This window comes from Phragmites australis, chromosome 5 (genome assembly GCF_958298935.1).
Source record: "Phragmites australis chromosome 5, lpPhrAust1.1, whole genome shotgun sequence".
In the NCBI taxonomy this organism is placed as follows: Eukaryota; Viridiplantae; Streptophyta; class Magnoliopsida; order Poales; family Poaceae; genus Phragmites; species Phragmites australis.
In genome coordinates, this window is record NC_084925.1 from 46,689,232 (window position 1) to 46,706,164 (window position 16,933).

The 16,933-nt window shown below is 43.0% G+C and overlaps 2 protein-coding genes and 1 non-coding gene across 3 annotated transcripts; 2 read left to right on the plus strand and 1 right to left on the minus strand.

Annotated features, from left to right (window-relative positions):
- Positions 1-6,588: 6,588 nt before the first annotated feature.
- Positions 6,589-6,729, plus strand: LOC133920202 (small nucleolar RNA Z247). The gene has a single exon (XR_009910019.1). It is a non-coding gene; the product is annotated as a small nucleolar RNA Z247 (small nucleolar RNA).
- A 2,548-nt stretch (positions 6,730-9,277) lies between these two features.
- LOC133918144 (large ribosomal subunit protein bL9c-like) lies at positions 9,278-10,519 on the minus strand. The gene is made up of 5 exons (XM_062361880.1): positions 10,493-10,519; positions 10,284-10,403; positions 9,630-9,727; positions 9,485-9,532; positions 9,278-9,401 (listed from the first exon to the last, which is right to left on the minus strand). Exons 1-5 carry the CDS (start codon positions 10,517-10,519, stop codon positions 9,278-9,280), a joined length of 417 nt encoding a protein of 138 aa, XP_062217864.1.
- Positions 10,520-13,637: 3,118 nt separating this feature from the next.
- LOC133917767 (4-coumarate--CoA ligase-like 3) lies at positions 13,638-15,961 on the plus strand. The gene is made up of 3 exons (XM_062361626.1): positions 13,638-14,770; positions 14,877-14,931; positions 15,746-15,961. Exons 1-3 carry the CDS (start codon positions 13,712-13,714, stop codon positions 15,802-15,804), a joined length of 1,173 nt encoding a protein of 390 aa, XP_062217610.1. The 5' UTR covers positions 13,638-13,711; the 3' UTR covers positions 15,805-15,961.
- Positions 15,962-16,933: the final 972 nt, after the last annotated feature.

Below are 16,933 nucleotides of genomic sequence, written 5' to 3' on the forward strand. Positions count from 1 at the left end.
CCGGCTAGAAATACAATATGTCTTTATTTTTCCTCTAGGATTCTATGGAGTAGTTTATTATGCGATGTAATAATATCTAGTCTAGACCTGGTTGGCTGGTTGTATACTTGTATGTTGGATTCCATTGTGTTTGGTTATCCCTTATCTAGGCTAGACTAGCTTGAATTTGTTTAACTCATACCCCTGCCTCTACGCTAGTTTAATATTAACTCGTCATAGATACATATGGTTTCAAAAAAAATCGATTAAAATATTAACTAATAATGACTTTCAAAATATTTATTTTTAAAATCTTACAATCATGTGTAGATTTATTTTAAAAAATATTTTTATAATATTATAAAATTAATATATTTTAATACATAATAGTGATAAAACTATATATTAAAGATCATATCTTATACCAAACAACATGTATTTACGACGGATGACATTTGTGTTGAGTCAACTGACCGGTCCACATCAAAAGTCAATCTCATTCTCTCTCTCTATAAGCATGTGTCGGCATCACATGACAGGCCACGGTGATCAGATTAATCAAATCCTTCCTTGTAATGTGCAATGTGACTAGCTAGATCGATGGATGACTAGGCAGGTCTCGGCTGGAGTTAACCAAATGAAGCAAGCTTATCATCACATCAGTTGAGGTTAATTAAAGAAAGCATTGCATCCGGGGCAAAAAGGAAGATTTGTTTTCATAACAGTAGCTAGTTGCAGAATAAATCAAAAACGATCCATCAAACATAGCGTCATCTTCATATTTTAATTTGTTATCTGGCACCTGTTGTACACTGCGTACGTAAGCGTTAATTAACATATACATGCCGTACCAAACACAGTTATGCAAAGATAGATCCCTGCAAGTCGACGATCCATGTACCTAGTCAGTCACATCTTAAACATAAAGATTACTCCTCCGGTCATAAATATATATAATTTTAATAAAACATGATTTTCAATATATAGCTTTGAGTATTATTTTCTATTATAACATATTTGTAAAATTCATTGAATTTATAATATTATGAAAATATTTATCAAGACAAATCTACACACATGATTTTAAGGTTCAAAACTAAATATTTTGAAAACTATTGTTAGTCAAAGTATTAAATTTTGATCAAATCTTTTTTTCAAAACAACATGTATTTATGATAAGAAGGAGTAATTAATTTAGGCTGCTTCATCTTCAATGGTTAGTATCACAACACAGGAGGATCAATGATGTATACAAGAAAAACAAAGCTATCTTTGATCTTTGCTGATGCTGCATATATATAGATATAGTTGTTTATTTTCAGAAGGTGTCAGGCCATGCATGGATTAATCATATAACGCAACTGTTGGAAAGGGAGATGCAAAGCAGCAGCAGCACATAGTTTGAGGGCCAATCAGGTTGTGGTCGACTATTAAGCTAGGAAAGAATATTAATTTCCGAAAAGATTGTATACATAAACAACACAGTCATGGTCCAGGAAAACAAGGAGATAAAAACAGCAAGGAGTAGTTGGGGAATAGGTATGTGTCAAAGAAATTTTTTGAGTCCTTTGCTACCACAGAACTAGTCATAAGTGTAGTTTTATCAGTGCTAGTTCAGTTAAAACTAGTACTGATAGAGCATCAGTACCGGTTGGTAGCAAAATCAAAGATCCACCCGTCTATTTAGGCAAAAACCAATATTGATAACTAGTATCATTGTCGGTTCGTATTAAGAACCGGACCTAATAATGCGATCGGATCCGAAATTTTATTCAATCGATTTTATCGCCACCATGCATCCATCGGCTGATATTTTTTGTCGGCTCGACTCTTCTCGATCTTATCATCTCGTGCCTCCACAGCATCCTCTCTCTCTCACCTGTCTCTCTCCTCAATCTCCTCAGGTCCTCTGCCGTAGCGTCGCTGAGTAGGCCGACGTCTGGTCGGAGGCGACCTAGTCCTCCCTGCACTTCATCGACAGGGCGTCCTTCCCGAGCAGCATCACCCTCTACACCGACGACGACGAGTGCTCGTGCTAGAGGAAGGTCGGTGATGAGGTCTTGCACATCGAGCTCCGCAAGTGGGCCGACGCCATGCCATGGTCATCGCCCTGCACTCGACCAACACACTGGCCAAGGTACAGAGCCGATGTGCAGTTCTTATCTGATTCTTTGTCCCTCGTGGTAACCACTTCGAATTCTACTGCTCAACTCACCCACGGGTTGTGTGACAACCTCTTGCATGTGGAGCGGAAGGGGAGCAGTGGCGGCGCCTATGGTGGTGGTGGAGCGGCGGGGGAGCGGTGGTGAGAGTGGTGGCGGGGGAGCGGCGGCGGGAGCGACATCCGAGCCGGCTCGAATGCCACTCCCGCCGCCGTCAAATTATCTTTTTTTTTTATCCACTGAAAATAGCAATTGTGCCAGGTGGACAACCGACACTGATAGTAGTCGAGTATCAGTGCTGAGCAGAGATGGCCAAATGGGCCACATAAACCGGCCCAGCATGGGCCCGGCTCAGCACGGCCTGGCTACGGCACGACTCGTCTACTATAACAGGCCATCTCGTACCGTGCGAGCCCGCGTGTCTACCCCTCGATCCACGCCACGGCCCGTTGGCCACAGTACCGTGTCGGGTTGGCCTAGGCACAATTGTGGCACAACCGGCCCGACGAGTTCGACACCACAGGCGGCCTATCGGCACAGCCGACCTGATAAAATAAAAAATAGCTACAAAATTAGAAGATATAGAGAAAATAGATAAAAAAATATAGACAATAGATAAAAAATAGTTACAAAATTAAAAATATATAGAAAATAGAAAATAGCTAAGCCCATATGTGTCGGGCCATGCACATGTTGGCCTGGACTCAGTCAGGTCATGCCGCGCGCTCGGCCCAGGCACAGCCTGTGACCTCATGTCATGGTGGCCCGACCCATCTCGGCTCGAGCCGTACCGTGCATAAACCATTCTTACAGTGTTGTGCCTCAGACCGGCCTAATAGGTACGGCCATTTAGGCATCTTTAATTCCGAATAAATAGTGCCGGTTGAAAAACTGATATATATATGTCATTTTTGAACCGACACTAATACACCTTTTCGCAGTAGTGGTTCCAAAAAGAAAAGAACAGGAAATTCTTAGCATGAAAATGAAGTATTGATAACGATATATAATAACTCATATAATTGACAGTGTAAGCCCTATATTATACTATTTATGTTCATTTTTTTTGGCTGTTGCATTGGATAAACTACTACAGTATCGGATGGATCCATCGATCCGTTGTTGCTTTTAGAGGAAGATGCATGTAAGTAATTGAAGAGATAATATCTCTATTATTTAAAAAATATATGTAGTGATTTTCGTACCAGGTAGGATGTCATATCTGCAGTTTTACAGATTATCACTAAATTTTGCAGAAATTACTCATCTCGTATCACTCAATCTCTACTATTCCGCTCGTATGTATTCCGTCTGCCCAACACGTTATCGGCCGTCTCCCGTAGCTCTGACTGACCTCCACATATTAACGGGCCCAATGACTAGTATACTCCTAAATCGATGCTTTTGAATTTGTCACATGCCTTGTCCATTTCTGGGGCATCTTAATTTCAGCATCGATATAAAATGGTTCAATTTGTCGACCACTCCAGTCGTTGAGCTTTTGTTTCTGTTGTGGTGTCTATATCTCGCCACGGCACACACTACAGTGCATGTCCTTTCGCGTTATTCGCTTTTGTTTTTCTACTTTATTTCTTTTCCTTTTGGTTCGATGGATCATGTCTAGCAACTTGTTTCTCGTCTGCATGCAAGATGTGGATTAATTCTGCAGCATGTATATATGTGGTTGCATTCGATCATATGGATCTGCTCAAGTTCATGGCTACGTATGTAAGTATACGCAATGCAGTAGAATCTAAATTGAGCAAGTACTATAATATAGGTGAAATAAACATAAATATATACTTTCGCGGTGGACGCAGTAAGTAAAAAACATGTGATATATATATATATATATATACACACCTGATATATATATATATAGAGAGAGAGAGAGAGAGCGCGCGGAATAGTAGCTAGCTGAGTTTTTCTTGTCAGCCGGTCGTGCAGTGCAAGTGCATCTACTTTTCGTAATTGCTACGCGCATGATCTATCTTTCTATCTACCTGATATGATATCTGATCAGCAGCTTCTTTCAGAAAGACAGCTGCTTTTTCAGTATACAGCTCGATGGTATCGATCTTGCACATGGAATAATGGAATGGAAGGTTGGTTGGTCCACCATTATACAGATATATAATCCACTAAATTTTGGGGGTGGAATGGCCGGTCGACTACTCTACCCGTGGACTTTCCAAATACGGCAGTTTTGGCACCATGTAGGAATAGAGAAGCATGAAAAGAGGACAATAAAAAGAAGAAGAAAACTTAATTCTCCATGTTAACGTCCAATCAGTTGCTTGTCGCGCGCATTCGGTACCTCGATTTGTAGACTTAGATCAATCGTATCAGAGAGTCGTGCATGTAAAATATTATATAGCAAAGGTAGTGGATGCATATAAGAGTATGTATCTCGGAAGAAGAAAGCTACGAGTACTAAGCTAGATACATGATCACAAACAAGCAGTGGCGATCAATCCATATCGTCTTACTCATGCTGTGCATCGATCGACCGCTAGCTAGCTACTTTGTGCACGCGTCCGAATAAACGCGTGACGTGACAGACGGGGCCGGCCGGTCGGTTCTTAAAGAAAGCTGAGATGTGTATGTGGCTTGGCATCTTGACACGCGCGATCGATCGCCTGCTCCATATACTAGCCCTCGTCGCGGAAGGAACTGGAGCCCGCTCGCTGGGGAGTTTAGTATCGACGACCGTTGGATCCGAGCGAGGAAGTTAATCCGGTCGTCCACGTGCCCAGTTGCAGAACGAAACAGAGCCACCCAACGCTTTCCATCCACGTCCGCCCATGCACGTTAGGTTGGTGATATGTCTTTTTGATAATCATAAAGATAATTATATTCTATCTATGTTTATATGCTTTTTAATAAAATATTATTTATTTTTTACATAACTATCATTTATATTGATTGGTTTGTGTCGTGTAGCTTCTTGTTTGCACTGTGATGTTATTTTAAATAATTCTCCTGTGGGACAATGATGAGGTACCCAATACAGCTGTCCGAGCTAGAAGGTGTTGTACATGTGCGTTTAAATTTTTTATTTAACTCTTCAAAATAACTGTATTCGACACATGAGGTGCCTAAAACACGTTTTTGGTGAACAATATGCTAAATATACATGCTAAATTTATAAATATAATAATATATTACTTTTTATTATAAATATAATCGTACATATTAGCTATTTTTGAATTTTGACCGTTCAGCTCAGTCGGCACACGTACGCGCCCGCCATCATGCCTCCTTGTTCGGAACGAAGCCAAGCGAGACATACGACAGACGACTATAGCAGATAGAGTTTGTATTCAAAGAGTCCGACATGAACTCGTGTAACCAAAGCGTTTGTACTCCTTGCCGTCCTGCAGGTTATCGGCCTATATAATAAATAAACTTTCTTTTTGAGATTACAAACGCACGCACACACTCCTCGGGTGCGCACCTACGGTTTCCTAAAACCCGAACCGCGGTTGCGCTCGAGCCACTCGGTGCGAAAGCCAGGGATGGCATCACAGCCACTCCAGCTTGTTCGCGGCCTATATAATATAAACTCATACGGCCTCGAGAGATGAAACTCTTCCTGCATTAGTTTTGGATGGCATCAGAGCCTCTCCTCTGAATCGCATTTATTAGACTCCACCTTGCTCCCGGCCACCGCGTATGTTGCGTCGGTGAATCACGACCTCTTTTTTTTCGGCGACCAAGCCATCGATCTCGCCGGGCATTGCTCTCGGTCTGTCCCATCGATCTTGCTGACTTGCTGTCGCGTCGCAGATCGGTCTGCCGGCCCGTGCTCTTGGTCTGCTCGGTACAGGCGCGCGCTGGCCTGTCGCGTCGTCAGCTGTCCGTTGCAGAGTCCGGCCTCCGGCGTCATTATCTGTTGCACGTCACCGACGCTCCCGACGCGTGGTTTTTCTTCTGCTGCTGCTGACATCCACGCGTGATTCACCTCCCGAAGGCTTTGTCGCTCCGTACAGCGGACACTCCACCTGCTGTTGACTCCAACTCATCGTGTCTACAGAAACTTCTTCGGCTCCTGCGGGTGGTCTGCTACTCTGCTTATGGCTTATGACCACAGGGCTCGGACATCCAGTTACAGAAAAACTGGCCAAAAACAACTTCTGGCGGTGCGCGGAGCCCAATTGGAGGGTTTCCTAGATGGATCTGTTGCAGCGCCAGCAGATGTCACTGTTGATGACGAAGCAAGGTGGATTGCTTTGGATCAGCAAGTCACCAGCTATCTCCTCTCCCCTCTCACACGGGAGGTGCTGTCACAGTTGGTCGCCATGCAACCTGTGGGGCAAGAATGGAAGGGCGCCATTGAAGATACGTTCTCTTCTCAGACCCGTGTGCAGTCTGTCAATACCTGCATAACTTTAGCAACAATAAAAAAAGTAATATGACTATTGCTGAATATGTTGGCAAGATAAAGGCGCTTGGTGATGAGATGACGATGATTTCGTACATCCTGATGGGACTCGACATGATTATAATTCAATCTTGTCCGTCATGGTAACACGAGTGGAACTAATGTCGGTCAGTGAATTATATGCTCAGTTGTTAAGGTTTGAAACTAGGATGAATCTACTTCAAGGAAGCTCTCAGTTTCAATCGTCAATCAACAACGCTAACCGTGGTGGTTTCAATCCATGTGGTCGTGGTGGCTGGGGATGTGGTAAAGGGCGTGGTAGAAATAGTGGCCGATCCAACAACAATAGTAATGGCGATGATCGTCGTCCCAAGTGTTAGTTATGTCATAAACTTGGGCACACTATAATCAACTGTTGGAACCGCTCTGATCCTGATTTTGTTCCCAAAGAAAAGAGTGTAGCTGTTGCAACAAATACCTATGGTGTGGATACAAATTGGTATGCTGACTCATGCACTACTGATCATATTACAAGCGAGCTTGACGAGTTGGTTATCCACGACAAAGTACAGTGACAAGAATCAAATAAAAAGGATAAATGGTGTTGGTATAAATATTAATCACATTGGTCATATTGTTGTCCATAGCCCTAGTCGTAATAGTCATCTAAATAATGTCCTTCATGTTCCTAAAGCTACAAAGAGTCTTGTTTTCTGTCCATCGCCTTGCTATCGATAAGCATGTCTTTCTTGAGTTTCATCCTGATTGTTTCTTCATTAAGGATTATACAACGAAGAAAATTCTTCTTCAAGGCACGTGTAAAGGGGTCTCTGTAAGATCCTAAACCTGGGATCTCCTATATCTCCTGTATCATTCTCTAGATCAAATAGTTGATACATATAGTATAATAATCGTAAGGTACTCAGTAAGCCTTATACTATTTCAAATGGTTGATAGATGTATAAAGGGTATTTTAAGGATAAGATTTTATGATTTAGTTATAAACATAAAGTAGTTTTATATAGTTATTCAATTGTATTATCTACCGATAGCTTTAAAACAGTTTGAAGTAATTCAAAATCAGGTAACAAGTCATATCTGGGATTTTTTCGTCTTAGAAGGGGTTACACCTCGCTCTGTAATCTTTTTTCAATCTATTTGTGTTGTTCTGTCAATGTTATAGAGATTGTTCGCTGACATACATCTATGTTGTCATATCTGGACTCTGGTTATCAAGTCATGTGATTATTTTTCTAGGAACATGTAAGCATAGTTATTCATCTAAATATTGCCAAGTAATAATTGTTCTGAACTTCTGAAGGTATAAACATACTTGATTCTGTTTCCACTTTAGCAACCTAAAAGATGCCATTTATACTTATCCTATTTAATGGTCACCATGTTAAACCATCGACATACCAGCTGTTGCATCGTAAATAATGGAAGCAACAGACAGACAGATAATGATGGACCCTTTAGCTTGCTTATCCATCGATCCATCTGGCAAAGCAAACATATCTGTACCTTTTGCCATTAGTCAATCAATTACTAATTGTTAGGTTGGCGTTGTTCACTTCTTCACGATGTTCGTACACAGCACGTGCGAATACAGCAAGTCAGAGCAGGCGTCCAATTGCTCGCCAGGCAGGTTCGGACCTCACTGACCAAGCAGAAGCAGAAGCTGAAGCTGGTGCTGAAGCTGAAGCTGGTCGTTGAGGCAGGCCCGCTGCGCTGTGCTGCCCTGCCAGAGTGCCAGTGGCTGTGGCTGTGGCTGTGGCTGGCCATGGCCTCTGCAACGACGACAGATATGGACGGACGGCCGGTCGGCCGGCCGGAGTAAAATAACAACTTGTGGATCGGGATCATCGGACGGCACCGCACTTGAGATTTTACATCACCTCACAACCTTACATGCCTAATATTTCGCTGACAACACAGCCGACCATCCGTTTTTCTTTCTCTTTCAGACACATACACTCCTCTTTCCGCAGTCCAATCGAACCAGCTTCGCATAAAAATAAAAGAAGGCCACTAAAGAAAAGTGTTTGACAGCCCAGATCATTGTCACTATCATACGGCCTGGATTTTATTCTCGTCTTCTCTTTACGCCAAAAACCATACGACACGTGGATATATTATTCCATCCTCTCACAGTCCAGGACAAGTTCATGCGATGATTTGTCCAAACCAAAGTCAGTATCCTAACACCTTTGCGACAACAAAAGATTAGGCATCACCATATCATGCTCGGGCCTCCCTGCCTTTGGGCCGAAACTAGCATGGCAACACGATTTCGGCCCTTCAAACATGTCTAATAAAGATTGTCTTTTTAAAATAAAAGCCAGTGCCTAGTAAAGATTGTGATTGCCAGTCAGAGAAGGTGGGCCATCAAACACGATTGACACACAAATTAATGCTCGGGAGCTCCAACCAATTTGTGCTTTATATTACAGTCCTCTATTTTCATCCAACAAAATCAACAGAGAGAACTTGTCGATAAGATACAAGTGACTTTACAGGTAGGATTGACGAAAATCAGGCCCCGTGTTCTACCACAACACCTGGCAGTTTCAGCAAAATCTCTACGCCAAAGAAAAGCAAGCATGTAAGAGTAAGGCCACCACAACTAAGTAAATTAAGAGTCGAATCTTACAGACGGGGCAAATTGCGCAAGTCTTGTAGATTGAGCTCAACTGGCGAAATCAGGCTTCACAAAGTCCACCATCCACTGAAGGTTATGTAACTACAGAGCTCATTTCGCATAAACATTCAGCCTTACTCGAGCTGTCACATCCCGGTGAAGCTTGATCTCTGCAACATACTCTCCAACTTCACGAATTTCTGGAACTGTCACCACGAGCCGCTTGTCGATATCCCTACGTGAGACAGGTTGCCTGAAGTAAGCAAATCGTAACGAAGAAAGCAACATTAAGCCTGCCCAGAAGGATATGTAATGTACCTATTAAGTTGTGACTTTATTATGTCAACAAGATCCTGTGCCGTGACGCTGTGTACAATGAAGGATTTCGTTTTTGTCAGAAAAATGTAAGTAAGAAAAGGGAAGATAGATAGATAGAAAAGAGGATTATCAACTTCGAACTTGCCTTCCAAAGATTTGTTTTCCTTTTCCACCTTTGCGTGGAATCTTGAAAGCCCCCATAGTTTCAAAAACTCGGGCAAGTTGCTGTGCCTCTTCTTTTACCTGATGCAAGTACAGAAATTGTGGTGGTTATATCAAACTAGTTCATAAGTACCCATTGGCAAATGGCATTGACAGGATCCACATGAATGTATCATGCTCAAGACTTAACTGTTCGAAGAATAAGGACACCAGGGTTAAACTGCAACTATATTATATTTTCAGACCATAAGGGCACTAACGTTAAACTACAACTATATTTTCCTTTCCAGGTAATAAGGACATAAGGTTAAACTGCAACTATATTTCTAACTGAGTGCAATGTTTGCCACTTGTAAGTTCTCCTTCTCTTGTATAGTTGTATATTGGGCAACCCATGGTTGGATCCATGACAACCGCTAAGTCCATACGGTTCATACAAGGTTAGCATTTCAATTAGCCACTGAATCATTCAATGAATTGCAGGCAAGAAAAAATATGTGAAACTCAGCAATCAACAAAGATATGCAAACACCAATCAATTTTGTTGGCAAGCCTATCAGTGAGAGGCATAAGTTCAAGAAGAATGTGAGATGGCAAAGAGCTATAATGTAGAAAGAGGGTGAAGTTACTTGAGGACTTCTGGGGTGAGCAGCTGAGCCTTGCCCTTGGGGAGGAGGAAATTGCGGAAGAATCCGGCTCTCACCTTCAAACTATCTCCTTTCTTCCCCACATCTTCTATGTCCTCTGTCAGTATGACCTATGGGGAAGGAAAATCCAAGGGACATAACTTACAGGTAATGTTGGTCTAAAAAAATACATGTAATGCTAAAGGTAGCCATAATAGACATGAAGGGACCACGTGAAGTAGAGCATGTGCGATATCGCACTGTCAATTTTAACTGGATGCAAAGCATAACCTCGTTGCATTCTTGACTTTTTGTAGAATCAGGATTCACTACAAAAGGAACAACGTATGGCTTGAATTCCCACTAGTAAGGCGTCAGATTTCCTCCCGCCAAAAGAAAATCTAGGATTGCTTAAAAGGGTGAATAGAACGACTGTTCGTATTTCTGAATAGCTGAATAGAATGACTGTACAAATGAATCTCGCCACTAAGCCAAGGCACTAAAAGTTTTGAAACTAAATTAAGATGTGACTTGATTTATCTGTGTGATGAGTGATTGACGTTTGTGTGGTTTTTATTGGTTAGCATATGCATGGTTATATACTACAATGTTGATTTTGTCTAATCAAAGTTAAAAAGAATTAGAGCTTGTATCGTTGTCTCCGTGCAGGAAGCTTACACTCATCTGATAGTTTGATATGAGGGTTTTTACCTCATCGGATAGTCCGATGTGTGGTAGATGTGAGCACCGGAGCTTTTCAGCGCAGAGGCAGAGAAAAATTCATTCACCAAAAGGTCCGGTGTGGGTGAGAGTGAGCACCGGACTAATTTTTCCGGAGAAGGGTGCAAATGTGAAAGTTTGGTGCGATAGCCACACCAGATGGTCCGGTGTGTGCACAGGTGATCACTGGAGGTTTTACCGGATAAAGATTTTTAGAGATGTTGAAAAACTAAGTTCCAATGATGATGTACTCACCGGATGGTCCGGTGATGGACATGTGAACACCGAAGAGTATCACCGAAGCCTTTTAGTTCTGAGGCAAATGTTGAGTTGTTCATCGGATTGTCCGATGTTGGGTTTTTATGATCACCGGATTAATTTTTTCAAAGAGGAATGCAAACCGGGTTCCAGTGGAGTTGTAGTCACCGAATGGTCCGATGTTGCACTGGTGTGAATACCGAACCATCCGATGTTCACATTTTTGTTATGTCTGATCTTTTTCAATTTGATTTCAATTTGGACTAACAGGTGATGATGTTATATGGTTCTAGATATGCATGTTTGCTGGTCTCATGGTGTGCAGGTGATGGATGCAACTTGGTGGCCAACAATGAGTGAACGGGGGCTAAGCAGGGTGCTTGGTGTCGGACGATCAAGCAGGCTGGGCGGAGTTAAGGATAATTCTAGTGGTACACGTGGATGTCAAGCAAGGCAAGAGATGAAGATTGATGAAGGCGGCGTGTTGACTAAGTCAAGCAAAGGGGATGCCGGTACAAGTGACAAGGCGACCCGAGGGATCAGGAGCGGGAGAGACTTGCCGGTGGTCAAGATCACAAGACAGAGGACACACGTCAACATCAGAAGACTTGCTTGAGGTCAAAGCAAACAGCTGTGAGTCATGCCTTAAGAAACGTGCGAGATGGTTTCCCAGTTTAGCCACAAAACCGTGGGCGGATGGAGTGTATGTGCATCATCGCGAAGCTTGCATCGAGGCGAAGATAAGTCGTGAAGACGCCATGATCGTCCGATAGATGGAGGAGAAAATGGACCAAAATACATCTAGTGGTAAGTATGAATGTACTACACGAGGGGTATTTTGGGAACAGTCAAGAAAACTTGAGGGTCAAGTTTTCTAGGTTATAAATAGAGGGGTTTGGCTGGTTAGGAAGCCCACCCCTTGAGCCATCAACATAAGAGCCTTGTGCTAGGGTTTTAGATGTGTGAGAGAGGAGTATTTAGACTATGTAATAGGTGAGAGTTTTGAGAGATAAATCTTTGTAATCTGCCTAAAAAAGGGCTGACCTCTTTGAGTAATGAAGTTTAAGTTTTTGCATATGCTTGAATTCTCCTTCTTCTAGTTTCTTTCTATTGGTTTCCTTGTATGTTTGCAAGTTCTTAGTGTTTTGTTGTTGATTTTTATTTTTTTAGCTGAAATTTCAACACATTTAGAAGTTATTTTTCTTGATACTTAATGCATAGAATTTACATACACATGCATATATGATAAGATCTTGAATTCTCTTGTCTCTAGACTATCATCTTGAAGAGTTTACTTACCTGATGATCTTGTCTCTATTTCGTCCATCTTCAAAGTTATGAGCTTTTAGGTACAAAGACATATTAAATAGTTTTAAATAGAACGTATAGTTTATATTCCATCTATAGAATCATGTTGCCTTGAAACTTTCTATCTCTGAGATCGAGATAGTAGACACTACACATTTAAACAGCTCTGAGATTGAGATGTCATGCCCCCCAAAGCTAAGGGTCTCCGAGTCCGCCACCATCTGTCTGGGAGCATGCCACACCATGGACGCTCGATAGGAGTTTTTTTAGCCTCAATACTAAGGTATAAGTTATAGTATCTAAACTCATATCACACCCTACACACACTCACACACTCTAGACATATAACAAATACACACCCACCTACTAAAGAGATTAACAGAGCCTCCGGCTCCGCAAGCGACAGACACATCACTGTGCCGATGAGCTGTCCTAAAAATAGGGAAGAATTCAGAGGCGAGGAGTACGACCTGTGGCGGCTATGCCGTGGGATGATCTCAACCTTCATCCACTTTTTAGCTTTGGGTTGACGATGGGCTTTTTTATAGGACCTGGCTAGGCTGGTATTGTTTCTGCCTCTCGCTGGGCTTGTCATGTCCTTTTTATATGGGCTTCTCGAGGGCTTTATTAACAAGTTTAAAATAATAATAAAACTAGTTAAGCGTTCGTACGTTGCAACTAAAATATAAACATCGACAAGTACAAATTTAAGATATGAAGATTTGAATACGTTAAAGCGCCGCCGAATGAATACGTCAGGAGCGATGTTGTAGTTTGTTTTAGATGAGATCCGAAAAAGGAGGAATATGTTATCCGCTAATTTCTCTTCTAATTTATTTATTTATTTTTAATAGTAAAATGGGTTCTACATCCGTAGCCGGTAACGAGACGAATTGGCTGAAGGATGAGGATAGATAGTAAAAATGAATAACTTATTTAAATTTTAAGAATTTGTATTAGATAATAAGAAAGTAAGAAGAAGAGGTGATGTATGAGCAACTGTGTTTTATATATACAGTATAGAGATAAACTGAAAATGCATCGTCGCAGGCTCGCAGCCGTCTCACGCCACGGACAAACGAGCAGCTCCCTTCCTTGCGGACTCCACCAAGCGAAAGCGCGACAAAACTAACCACACCCCTCCGCTGCTTTAATGGCGCTCCTCGAACCCGCCTACGGGACAAGACACATGGAGCTCCTCGAACCCGCCTCCCAGCACCCGCCGGCCGACGCGGCGGCCTTCGTACTCTCCCGCTTGCCCCACCCTGACACCGTGGCGGCCGACGATGCCGCCTTCGTCGACGCCGCCACGGGCGGTAGCCTCTCTTTTTTCGCCCTCCGCCGGACCGGGCTCTCGCTCGCCTCCGGCCTCCGGCGCGGCGACGCCGTTCTGATCCTCTCGCCCAACTCGCCCCTGCTCCCGCAGATAATTCTCGGCGTTCTCGCTGCCGGTGGCGTGGTGGCCGCCGCCGACCCGGACGCCACGGCCGCCGAGATAGCCGCCGCGGCGCACGTCTCAGGCGCGGTGATTGTCGTTGCTGCGCCGGAGGTGGCTGGGAAAGTCGCCGGCGTAAGTGTACCGCTGTTGCTAACGTTGCGGTCGCTGGATCCGCGGACACTCTCGGCGGAGGAGCTGATCGACGGTGGTGACCTGATGCCGCTGTCTGCACCTGAGCTGGCCGCCGAACGGCCACGCCCAGGCCCATCAGATGTAGCTTTCGTGGCCTACTCATTGGCGAGCACGACGGTGGCATTGACGCACGCTGACCTCGTTGCCGCTATGGCCAGTGCGGGCTTGCCGGAAGAGGGCCGGGTTTGTCTGGCGTCTCTTCCGACGTGCAGCCTCCACGGCTTGCCTCTGCTCGCCCTCGGGCTTCCCTCTGCCGGAGTCACCACGGTGCTCATGCCACCACCGTCCGATCCGAGGGCATCATGGGAGGCGGTCGCCGCACACAGTGCCACCGATGTCGTGGCGGCGCCTGAGGTTACAGCAGCGCTTGCAGCTCCCATGCCACAAGATGGGAAGCTCTCCACGCTGAGGAGGGTGACCTTGGCGCCGGCGCCGCTTGCACCAGAGGCAAGGCAGGAATTCCACCGGAGGCTGACGTGGGTCGAGCTGACAGAGCTTGCCGCCATGGAAATGGAGTCAGCTTCAGAGCAACTGCAGGTCGCGAACTCTGTTGCTCACACAACACGACGCTGCAGTGATACAGTAACGACGTGCTTCCTGATTACTCTACAAAACATTAAGGCTCAGTGCCTCAGTGTTTGATATCATATATCATCACCCGATAAATTTATCTTGGTATTTTTCTCAGGCACAACAGCCAGCCGGCAGATCAAATGTCAGCGACAAACGAGACAGCCTCCCCGGTAAAATTATCCACTCTGTGCATTAAACAAATCATGATTCATGAACATAGAGAAGTGTACAACACTGGCAGGGTAATATTTATTTCAGTACAATTAAAAAAGACAGAGTAGGTGACACCGGCCTTGAAATGATTTTTTATATGTGATGAGTAATTGATAAAATGTTGTTTGATTTGATAATTTTTTTATTGCGTAAGCATGTATATATGTTACAATTATATTTAGACTAACCAAAATCGATACAAATAGAGTTAGCATAGTTCTATCAAATTTAAAGAAAAAATACACTCACCGGACGATCCAATGTGTGATAATTTATACACACCGAATGATTCGGTGAGCACTTGGAGACAACTCCGTAGTATTTAACAGAGGTGATGAAAATGGACGGCCATGGCGATCTACTCACCGGAAGGTCTAGTGTTGAGAGACTTTCAACACCGGAGCATTTAACAAAGATACATGTTTTCGATGCCAGAATTGACCTACACACCATATGGTCTGGTGTGAACACCAGAGGAACACCGAACTGTTTTACAGAGAAGTGCAAAATCATGGTCTGGTAGTGGTCTACTGACCGGATGGTCTGGTGTTGAGCCTAGTGAACGCCGGAGCTTTTTGCAGAGGGAGTCCAGAGTACGAATGAGTTGTACACACTGGATGGTCCGGTATTTGTACTGATGTGAGCGTTGAATTATCCGATATTCACGTTTTTATGAGATATGCTATCTTTGCAGGATTTCGTTTTGAACTAACTTGTGATAAGTTTACATGGTGTTTAGAGATACATGTATACTTGTCTCATGATATGTAGGTGATGGATACAACTTGACGGTTGACGGTAGGATGATAGTGGCCAAGCAGAGTGATTGATGTCAGATGATCAAGGAGGTCGGCGGAGTTGACGTTGACACTAGTTGTGCACATGAAGGTTAAGCAAAGCTTGGAAGGAAGATAAAGACGATGTGTTGATAAAGTCAAGCGAAGGGGATGCCGGTGTAAGTGACAAGACGACCGGAGGGATCGAGAGCAGGAGAGACTTGTCGACAGTCAAGATCGCAAGATGAGCATACATGTCGATATCGCGATACTTGCTTAAGATCAAAGCAAACAGTTGTGAGTCATATTTTGAAAAGTGTGCAAGACGGTTTCGCGGTTTAGCCCTAAAACCGTGGACGGATAAATTGCATGTGGCATCATCGTGAAGTTAGCATCATCGCGAAGCTACCTTATGAAGGTGTCATGATCGTTCGATGGACGGAACAAAATATGGATCAAAATACCCCTGTAGTAGGTAGAAAGCTATTGTAAACGATGGGTATTTTAGAAAAAAAACTTTGACATCTAAGTAAACTTCCAAGATCTATAAATAGAAGAGTATGGCTTCAAAGAGAGGGAGAGTGAACCATTTGAGAGTCTCGTGATAGGTTTTAGAGGAGAGAAAAACATAGACTTAGTCTCGTAATAGGTTAGAGATTTTGTGAGAGAAAAATTTCTATAATCTATCTAAAATAGGACTAACATCTGTGCTTAATAAAGTTTATTTTTTCAAATTAGCTCATATTCATCTACTTCTTTTGGTTCTCTTGCCTCAGGTGCAAGTATTTTCGGCTTTCGAGTTGATTTTCGTTTTTCTGTTTGAGCTGAATATTTTCACCTTATTGAGGCTATTCTCCTCGTTGTTAGAGGTATAAAATTTATCCATATATGTGTATAAGTGGATATTAAATTTTCTTACCTCTATTCCATCAACTTAGGATTTTTCTCTAAATAACTCATGTTGATTCAAAGTTGCAAGCTTTTATGCATAAAAATATATAAAATAATCTTAATTGAAACGTATATATCATATACTATCCGTAAAATCGTGTTACCTTGAAACTTCCCTTCTTAAATAATCCCTCTGATGTTTTTGTTTCCACCGAGATTTTAAGATGTGTTGAGTGATCAAATAGAAAAAAACTATCAATTTTGAAAAAAAATTATTGAGACACCTATTCAC